The sequence below is a fragment of the Diospyros lotus genome, chromosome 8, assembly GCF_014633365.1.
Source record: "Diospyros lotus cultivar Yz01 chromosome 8, ASM1463336v1, whole genome shotgun sequence".
In the NCBI taxonomy this organism is placed as follows: domain Eukaryota; kingdom Viridiplantae; phylum Streptophyta; class Magnoliopsida; order Ericales; family Ebenaceae; genus Diospyros; species Diospyros lotus.
This window is the reverse complement of record NC_068345.1, coordinates 11,335,408-11,346,362: the sequence shown is the minus strand read 5'-3', so window position 1 is coordinate 11,346,362 and position 10,955 is coordinate 11,335,408. Positions and strand designations below refer to the sequence as shown.

The 10,955-nt window shown below is 38.0% G+C and overlaps 1 protein-coding gene across 1 annotated transcript; it reads right to left on the bottom strand.

Annotated features, from left to right (window-relative positions):
• Positions 1–6,911: 6,911 nt before the first annotated feature.
• On the bottom strand, positions 6,912–8,420 carry LOC127808131 (transcription factor MYB114-like). The gene is made up of 3 exons (XM_052346524.1): positions 8,145–8,420; positions 7,817–7,946; positions 6,912–7,341 (listed from the first exon to the last, which is right to left on the bottom strand). Exons 1-3 carry the CDS (start codon positions 8,269–8,271, stop codon positions 6,999–7,001), a joined length of 600 nt encoding a protein of 199 aa, XP_052202484.1. The 5' UTR covers positions 8,272–8,420; the 3' UTR covers positions 6,912–6,998.
• Between the last annotated feature and the right edge of the window lie 2,535 nt (positions 8,421–10,955).

The window sequence follows — 10,955 nt, the reverse complement described above, 5'->3', positions numbered from 1 at the left end:
GATTTATGGCCGATTTAAGTTTGCTTGGCAGAACATTATGAAGAAGCGGGAATTCAAATTTATGGGGAATCAAAGCGCATTTATGGCTTTGTCTCCCACTTTGGCTTTAATCTCTTCCATTTCCTAAGCTTCAGATTTATGGAGAATTGAAGCATTTAAAGGCTTTGTTTATTATGTCTCCCACTTAGTTTTAATGTTTCTGTTTCCCATGCTTGGAGGGATGTTCCAAGAGTTGTTTTTTTTATGTTTCCCATGCTTGGAGGGATGTTCCAAGACTAGTATTTATATGGTTCCTCTTATGTACATTTTTTGGTTAATGAACATTTTCATCTAAATGCAGAAAGCATTTTTATAAATTCTTATCTAAGCTTTCTTTTGCTTACTGGCGAATCTCCTTGGATTCTTATCACTCTTCCTTCTTCTTTCTAAGAGTGTGGCGAATCAACCCTAGTGTTTTCTTGTTGTGGCGAGTTTTCTTATCAACAGGAAGGTGCTGGGTTTTCTCTTTTTCTCTTTAGCATTTTGGGCACATCACAGAATACTTTGCTCCTCCCAATAATGGAATTGGTGTTTGTCATACATTAGAGTAAACCAATTCTAAAATTTCTTTGCTTCTAGAATTCAATGTGTTGAACTTTAACATGTGTTGCTTACTTGTAACACAATGCTCACAAAAGGGTAAAGATACCTTTGTGAGACCTGAAAATAAATTCTGCTCCACAAGGATTTTCATTTCTTATTCAGACATATGTCCAAGTTTCTGATGCCACACTATTGTAGATCTTTCACTTGGATTACTTGAAGCAACTGATGTTTCTCCTTCTAGCAAAGTCTCTCCCTTCAACATGTACAACCTTGCAATCACCTTTTCCCCCTTCATTAGTACAAGCGCTCGAATCACTTTCATGATCCCTTTCTCAACCACAATTTTGCAGTCAAGTTCATCTAATTGTCTTAAAGACAACTATTTTTCCTCAGGCCTTCCACATGCCATACTTCTTGAACAATTCAAACTGTACCATCATGCAACTTCAACTTGATGGTTCCAATACCGACAATCTTTAAGGCATGATCATCACAGCTATACATAGATCCTTCAAAGACAGGTTCATAATGATGGAACCATTCTCTTCGAGATGTCAAGTGAAATGTGGCTCCAGATTCAATGAACCATACATCAGTAAATCTTTTTCTGCCTTCATAAGTCGTCATTGCTTTACAACATAGTGCATCACCTTCACCTGAGGTACTTGCTACATTTCCTTGAGGATCAGATTTTTCTTGTTCAAATTCCAGCAATCTTTCTTTAGGTGACCCTTCTTGCCACAATGGTAGCACTTCAGGTTCTTCTTATTTCTTGACTTTGACCTACCATGATTTTGACTCCCACTTGAGTCATGTTCCATTGATCTCTCTCTCACCACCGTTAATGCCTCTACTTGTTGTGAATTAGCCAATCTGTCTTCTTTGTTTTTGTGCCGATTTTCTTCTTCCAGAATAGCAACTGCAATATCATCAAAGACTATGATTTTTGTAGTGAAAGTAGTTTTTAGATTGATGATGAGTTGTTCATACGAATCTGGTAGACTTTAAAGTAAAAGTTCAACACGTTCATTTGTCTCTATTTTATAACCCAAAGATGTGAGTTGAGAAAATAGAGTATTTAAAGTGTTGATGTGCTCTATCATCAAAGTAGATTTTGACATTCGTAGAGTATACAATTTCCTTTTAAGGAAAATTTTGTTGTGAAGTATTTTGGTCTCATACAATTTTGTAAGATGATCCCAAATATCATTTGTCGTCTTCTTCTCTTATATACTAGACAATATCTCATTTGCTAGTGTCAGATGAAGATTTGCAACAACATTTTCGTCCATCTAATTCCACTTGTCGTTATTTGTAAAGTCCCCCGGCCTATCGCTGATGGCCGCCAAACAATTATCTTTTCTCAAGATAGCTTTCATCTTCAATTTTCACAATAAAAAATTTCTCCCGTTGAACTTTTAAATCTTAAATTTTGCCGCCATTGCTTATATCATGAACTTCTTTGAGCACAAAATTAGCTCCCACTATTTCATGTGAATAGTAACCGTACGTGTGAATAATACCCCGTATACATGAATAGTACCCAATACCTTCCAAAGAGTGATTAATAATCTAACTTATTTTTTGATATGGAGGATCCACTTTTATAGTGGCAACCACAGAGCATACGATAAATAGATATATAAACACTCTAAAGTAGGCTATGATACCACTTGTTATAAAATAACACCAAATTAAAGCAGAGTCACAGCTAATCATTTGAGAAAAATAAAATAATAAAGAAAATTGGACACATAAAATTTTACATAGAAAACCGCCAAACAAATCAAGCTAAAAATCATGGGTAAAGATAGAAGAATTCACTACAAAAAAATAATAAGAGTTATACATTTCTCTCTAAATTATAAGGAAATAACAATAACACTCTTGAAAATAGGAGAAAACACTTTTAATATTTCTAACTCTCTATTTTTCTATCTCCGACAATAAGGTACTGAGAATGTAAAACAATTGAGCTAGGCTAGCCTATTTTATAGGATTTCCTTACGTGTTAAAAATGAATTTGGCGCCATCTGAAATTTTAGTTGCTACAATTATCAAATTTACAAATGCTACTTTAATTGTGGCTATTGTACGAAATGCTTCTTCTTTCTTCCTTCAATTTCAATGTTTATAATATTATATGTGTGTAGTCGCAACTTTCAACATCTGGGCACAATAGAATAGCCACAATCGTTTGCTTAGAAGTATATGATCAGTGCCACTTGAAGATGATTGATTGCAGCACGGAGCCACATGTCACTATCGTTTTCAGAAAAGGCAACTGACAAGATGAACAGGTGAAGTCTCATCGAAGAAAGTGGATGACTGCAGGTGATCATCCTCACAATATAAGACTATTGGCAAGGCGAGTCGGCAATGTTTTGTCAAAAAAGGCGAATGGTCACAGGTGATCTTTATCGGAGAAGATGATTGACATCGAAGAAGATGAACAATTGCCGTCACTGACTCCTCCCTCCAACACATTACCACCGACAATCACTAGAAACAACCATCAACCATACTCGTATATGCCTGTAACCACCACAATTAATGTTGTCGTTTTCAGCGAGCAAATTGTTTCAGTCAAACTGGTTATGGTCCAGTGAGTTCCCAATATTTCTCCAATGGATGTTTCTTGCAACTTTGATTTCTTTTTTCTACACACAAATATATCTACTAGTTTTCATTTCATATACATACGTATTGGTAGACTACCATATGAAAAGAAGATACATATAAACACTTCACACTATAAAAAGAACAACAATATAATAAAATAGAAAAAAACATTTTAATATACTAATAAAATATGTTTTTATAAAATATGAAATAAGATATAAATTCATATATATATACAAGAGTGGTATGTTGTCCATGCCAGGTTGCAAGAGGAGTTGGGTGTGTGAGTTCCCCCATGGTCCACGCCATTCTCTCAATTTACTTACATTGGGCAAATGTTATGTTGTTTGTTGTCCGATACAAACAACATAACATTTCCGTATACATATATAGTTAATTTTTTGTTAATTATTTTTTATACTTAAAATATTTTGAAAACTTATTAAATATTAAATAAGTTATCATTTTCGATGCTTGCATGACTACCTACCTATTAAATATTAATCTTGATGATTTTATAAATTGCACATATGTATATATATACTTAAAAAAATAGAATAGTTCAATGTGTAGCAGAAAAAATGCTTATAATACTCTATATCTATGAAGCACGGAAACGGCTCGGAGGCGCCGTTTCGGCGTTTCCGAACAGTTTCCCGTTTCGAAAACGCGAAGACGGCCCGAAACGACCTTCGAAACGTTTCTGTAAATTGCGAAACGTTCTGGGGGCCGTTTCGCAATTTACACAAAATGTGGGAAACGCGTTTCACACTTGAAACACGTTTCCAGCGACCACGGTCGCTCACCTACAGGAGGAAGACAATGGTCACCGAGAGGCGAGGCAGCGGCGGTTGGCAGCTAGGCCAGATATGGAGTGTGCAGCGACTGTCGAGGCGAGAGATGGTGTACGGAGGTGGGCGGCGACGGGGGTGAGAAGCGAGCGATGATGGCAGAAATGCTTCGACTGTGAGAGAGGTGAGATCGAACGCGATGGTGAGGGCAAGAGACTCGTCAATGGCGAGAGAGGCGAACGACGGTGGTAGAGACGCTTCGACTGTGAGAGAAGCGAGACGAAGACGAGGGTGAGGGCAAGAGACTCATCGATGGCGACTGAGAGAGGCAGCAACGATGGCAGAGATCAACTGTGAGAGATGCGAGATCGACGACGAGGGCAAGGACGAGGGCAACAGACACGTCGACGGCAAGAGAGGCGGCAAGTCGGCGATGGGGGCAGACGGAAGAAGCGGCGTGGGTCTAGGGTTTGCAAAATCGAAACGGCCATTGACAACAAGTTGTAGGTAATACTCTAGGGTAATACTGTAAATTACATTATTTATAGTATTTCTACGTTTGCAAAATTATAACTTAATATTATTTATAGTATATAAATTATATATTAATTTCACATATGCCCCTATATTTTTTAAAATTACAGTTTACCCCGCGTTTTCGTTTCTTAACTTTTTTGAAAAATACCGTTTTCGCGTTTCCCGTTTCCGTTTCCGTGCAACATAGCTCTATATATCATAGATGTTTGAGCAGTAATTAAAAAATGTATTACTAATAATTAATAGAATATATTATTAAAAGAAGGGTGAAGTACAATTATATATAGAAATATTGTATTACAATTTGCACTTGCATTTGCATTTCATCCAAAAATACAACAAATTAAGTTATAAAATAAAAGAAATCCAACAGTCAGCATGTTAAAAATAAATTACGTATAATAATAATAATTAAGAATGAAATCTGAAACCTTAAAATTGTCACAGTGAGTCTCACTGACATTATTACTAGTAAAACAAAAAAACAAAAAAAGTGTAAAGAAGTCAATGAAAGAGAAAAAAAAACAAAAAAGCATGTATTAAATAATCGAAATTGATATGTTATTTATGTCAGGTAATCTTATATTGTTTGACGTGGGCTCCACCTCCACCCTATCACTCTTAAGATGATCGTCCTTGCACGGTCCCTAGTAATTTTGTTCTCGATTACGTTAGCGGAGATAAATCACAAATTAAGCATTTAATCATTGTATAAAATGAGAATCGAACTCATAACTCACTAAATTAATATTGACATATTATTTATTCAATCACTCAATTTATACTCTAAAAACCCATCCCATCACTCATCCCCCTTGTTGCCTGCATCGTGTCCCCCCATCACTCTTCTCCCTTGTTGCCCCCCACCCAATGTCATGCAACCTTTCATAAAGTCATATCGAACAAGAGATAAGTCCCCTTCCAATGCTGTGCAAGTTGCAATCAAGGGCGGAGCCAGCATAAGCCCAGTGCATGTCATGGCCCTTATTGGACCTTGGCCCTCCATTAATTTGGCCCACTCTGAGGCTGTCCAAAATCTACAAACCCTCCCATGTCCCAAATTCATTTCCTCTTTCATTCAAGCACTCGCCCTCAGTCGCTGCCCACTCTTCTGCGCCTTGCCATTCACAATTAAATAAATTATATTAATTTTTAATATATTTATTTATTTATTTATTTTAATAAATTTCGCCCTCACTAAAAATATTTTTTAGCTCCGCCCCTGGTTGCAACCCTCCATAAAGTCATATCGAGTCTTCAATATTAATTGTGAAAAAATGTCAAATTATATTACGTGGACTATGGTTGTATGTATATATGAATCAAATCACAAATTGATGATTAGTGCTTAATTATATATATATATATATATATGGCTCAAATGATTTATGCCCATCAATGCAGTGGCGACAAATTCAAGTCACGTGGGGCTGCGTCCCGTCTTAATCAATCTCTTTTCAATTCACAGTAGTAGCAATTGTAGTAGGGCCCCGCTGGGCGCTGGCAGCTGATGAAATTGAAATTCAAATTCAACCCACTCTCCCAACTCGTAATTCAACATTTCAATTAATTCAACATTTTCATATAAAATTATTATTGACGAATAGTTATAATTCCCTACTAACAATAAAATAAAATCAATTGTCGTTATAAATAACTCTTTTGTAAAATAAAAAATAGACACAAGTTAGGCATAAATACAATTTCCTCTTTATTCTCGTAAAATATAAAGTTTTATGAATAAATAATATTAAATTAAGACTCATAGGAGGATGTGTGTTAGAGGTATCTTATATGGAATGAGATCTTCGTACAAATAATCTAAACGGCTAAGAGTATAGGTATAATTTGCCCTTAGAATTTTGAAGGCGAGGCTCGAGATTTGACATTAAATAATAAGATTATATATTTGAAAGTTTAATTTGATTGTATATAGATTATGATTATATCTAAATTTATTCATAAAATGAATTAAGGGAGAATGCTGCTCTCTCTCAAATTAGTTGAGAGAAACTCAAACGTCTAGATCATAAAAATAATAATAATAATAATAATTGTGTAAAAATAAGATTATTTTCTTCTTTTTTTTATAACTTAAGTGTTCGGGCTTCACTCGCTTAATTTTAGAGGAGATCGGCCTTCTCCCTAGTTTTGTTTCCAAATAAATGGAATGTGCTTTCAAGTAGACACGCAATCTATTCCCACTAAATAGCGTATTTTTGTCTCTACTCAACATTTCCTCTCAAAAGAACTTAAGAATTTTAGGACTTGCTTAGAAAATAAGATTATTTCCTTGCGCTTGCCAATGGTGGAGATAGCTTCCTATGTTAGTAGTTTGTTTTCTTTTAGATTAAGTTAAGACTTGAGACCATAAAATAAAGTTGACAATTTTTATTTTATTATTATTGAATTATTTGAGAAAAAATTAAACTACGTACGGCGGCGGCGGCGGCAAGTTATCTTTCATTCAGCAAACCACCGATCAACGTCGTCGTCGAGCTGAAGAAATTTGTTTACCCACTCCATGCCGTACGTCCCGTCGCCGGCGGAGAAGTTGAAGAATCCCCCGACGGATTCGAGGCTCGTCACGTTTTCCGGGTGGTCCCGGCTTCCTCCGGTGGCTCCGCCGTCGTGCTCCTCCTCCTCCTCCGCAGCGCTGGCTGCAGCCTGAGGCGGGCTCTCTTGAGCCGCCGGAGTACCCATTGCTTTGCCTTGCTGATTTATCTTTTTGCCCAAATGAGAATTCCAGTAGTTCTTTATCTCATTGTCCGTTCGCCCGGGAAGTCTCCCAGCAATCAGTGACCATCTGCACCCCCAAATAAATAAATAAATAAATCAATGGATACGGTTAGTTTTGTACCTAATTTCTTTTATGTTTTTATTTGTTTGCAGAGCAGCTAATTGAAGTTAAGAGAACAAAATTAATAATTAACAGATTCACTTATTTGGGTCCACAAGACATAAACAAAAAATAGTATTTATTTTAAGAACTCGAACCAGTAATCTACAAGTTTTTTTTAAAGAAAAAAAGAAAGAAAGAGTGACTTTAACCTCATAATTGGCCACTTAGTACACAGTAGTACTATAGTTGACCTTGTTTATATATATATACAGATTGCTTATTTGGTGCGTTTGGTTTTTGAGCCAGCCATTACACACACACACGTCTTGGCAAGTTTACACTTGAAGAAGACGAAGAAGAAGAGTCTTCATTGGCAATAAGAAAAGAAAAAAATACGTACTATAATTAAGTTGTTTTTATGATTATAGAAGTAAGTGACCTGTTGCCAAGAAGCTTATGGAGCCTGAGAATCAAGTCTTCTTCTTCATGAGAGATGTTGCCTCTCTTGATGTTTGGTCTGAGGTAGTTCAGCCATCTCAATCTGCAGCTCTTCCCACATCTGTTCAAGCCTGCATATATATATATACACACATACATACAAGTACAAGATTAAGGAAAAATAAGCAAATTAAGAACAATTTTATATATATAATCATCACCCAAGCCCAAGCTGCTTTCATTTAAGTAACCAAAACTTTCTGGGAAAAAGGAAAATCCCATATTAATGAAAGAACGGCAACAAGATGCAAAGATATATCTATATAAACCTGATTTAATTGCAATGGTCTTCCACTTCTTAGCCCCATGGACCTCAATGCACTCAGCCAATTTCCTGTCCTCCTCTGCTGTCCATGCTCCTTTGATGTAAACTCCCTCACCCTTCATGGGAGCCATATATACATATGTATTTTGTGTGTGCGTGTAGAGAGAGAGAGAGAGAGAGAGAGGGGTTAAGTGTATGGTTACTGGGTGAAAGGGATGAGGCAAGAGCGTGAGAGAGAATAAGTGTGTAGTTACTGGGTGACAAGAGTGAGGCGAGAGACAAAGAGGACGGATATAAGAGAGAGAGGGTTGGGAGAAGAAAAGTCAAATGTGTAACTAAGTGTGCATCTACCATTCCTTGGGGGGAAGGGGAGCCCCCAACAACCACTCAATGGTATGTGTAGGAGGATAATGTTACACGGCCAACTTGGTGACAATTTGATTGACAATTCAGATTAAAATTACACATATATCTCTAACAAAATTACAAATTTACCCTTGGTAATATTAGCAAAGCCTACCCACACTTTCTTTTTCATGGAAAATTCTATTTGCTGCCACCCATTTTGCTCTTAGACACCTTTTAATATACCTAAAATACCCTCATTTGAAAATTTATTTTTATCCTTCTTATTACAAACACTTTCTCCCTTAATGAATTGCTCACTAATCACTATGCACGGTTGCCCATTCACATTGGAGACGATGAAACCAAGAATGTCAGGTACAATGAGGACGAAGACAAAAAATAAATGAAAATACAACCATAGAGTAGAAGAACAATGACAATGCATCTGAACGCACGCACACACATATATACACAGTCACATAGACACACATATATACATGATGATGGTATTTGGGACCGACCATCACGTGTCACCTCTGCGACTGGACCTCGAGAATGATACCTCGGACTTGGTGATGTCGGACCTCGGGTGTAGAACCTGCAAGACAATGGAGGGCTGGGGCTAGGATCCCCCGGGGTGGACTCCGACGCTCAAATCAGTAGAGTAAATGCAAGTAGAAGTAAATGAGAGAGCTGTAGAGCTTGGGTATACTTGGGGAAAGTCCTTGTCTTTTATAGGCAAACCCGTTTTGGGGTATCCGAGATGAGCGGGCACAACTCCCGAGGGTCCCGGTCAAGTTGGAACGAGTCTTATGGTTCGGCCCGAATTTCTCGGGTTCCGCTCTGGAGTGTTGACTGGCCACATGTCGGTCTCTCAGGTGATCCACGTGGCAGGTGAGACTATTAGCGCGTAGGGGTATTCTAGTAATTTCAGTTGGTGCCACATCACTTGCCCCCCACTCCTTGAGCCGAGCTGAAAATCATGCTGGGTCGAGAAGTAGGTCACTTGACTGTTGATTTTTCTCAAGACGCACAAGAATGTTTTTAAACTTGAGATTAGTGCTTAAAAACCTCATTTACTACCTTGAAATTATAGGGGCTCCTTGGTTGGAGGGAAAAATTCGTTGGAGGGAAACATTGTCCTTTTGAATTTTTTTTTTTTCCCCCGGGTCCCCTCTATATAAGCTCTAAGGCCCCACCCCACAATTATTATTTCAAGACAAGTATTCAACTTCTTGAGGTTAGTCTTTCCCATCCTCATTTGCTTGTATTTTTCCTTACTTGTTATTTGTTTATTTTTTTGCATTATGCTCCCTCTTTGTTTTTATTTTATTTTATTTTTTTTAAATTAAACTTTCCCTCGGCCAGGCGCCTCTACCTGGCCGAGGTCGACTTGGCCAGGCCGCCTCGGCCATGGCCGAGGTCGGCCATGCTCGGCCTCACCAAGGCGAGGCCGAGCTTCCTCGGCCATGGCCGAGCGGCTCGGCCCTGGCCGCATCGGCCATGGCCAAGGTTGGCCGACCCCCCTTCCAGCTTCTTCTTTCTTTTTCTTTTTTTTTAACATCTAATTTATATATACATACATACATACATACATATATGGTTGTCCATGGGTCGGCCATGGCCGACCCTCGAGACTTTTGCCCTTTCTTTTTTTTTATATATATTTTAATAATATATATATACATATATATATATATATATTTATAAATGGGCTCCCATGGGTCAGCCATGGCCGACCCTTGGGCTTTTGCCCTTTTATTTATTTTTAATTAATTTTTTTTTAAATATACATATATGATATATATATATATAAATATATATATATATGGGTGAGCATTGGGTCGGCCATGGTCGACTCTCGGTCTTTCCCGACTCCCCATTATTATTATTATTATTATTATCATATTTTGTTAATAATAACAAAATAGGCTTTAAAATAAAGCTTAATTTGACTGACCCGTTTCTTTGGCCTTTCTTTGTCGCAGGTGTGACTCGAGATTTCCCAAGCTAAACCGCGCCTATTGAGCTTCTTTTAGCTTGTGCTCGGTTGTGGTTTTCCTTCCCTGACCTTTTACATTTCTTTAATTCGAGAACGGTCCAGGGCTCTTGATCCTTGGATTGTCGCCACTCCCACGCGAAGGAGGGTGTTGAGTTTCTTCCGGCCATTAGTCCACCTTTGTCTTGGGGACAGCCTAGGGTTCTTGACCCTTGAATTGTCGCCACTCTCATGCGAAGGAGGGTGTTGAGTTTCTTCTGGCCATTAGTCCACCTTCGTCTTGGGGACAGCCTAGGGCTCTTGACCCTTGAATATTAGCCACTCTCTCGCGGAGAATGGTGTTAGGCTAGAATTTTTCCTTGGCCATTAGTCCACCTTTAGGGACGGCCTAGGGCTCGTGACCCTTGGATTTTAGCCATTCCCTCACAGAGGAGAGTGTTAGGCTAGAGTTCTTCCGTGGTCATTAGT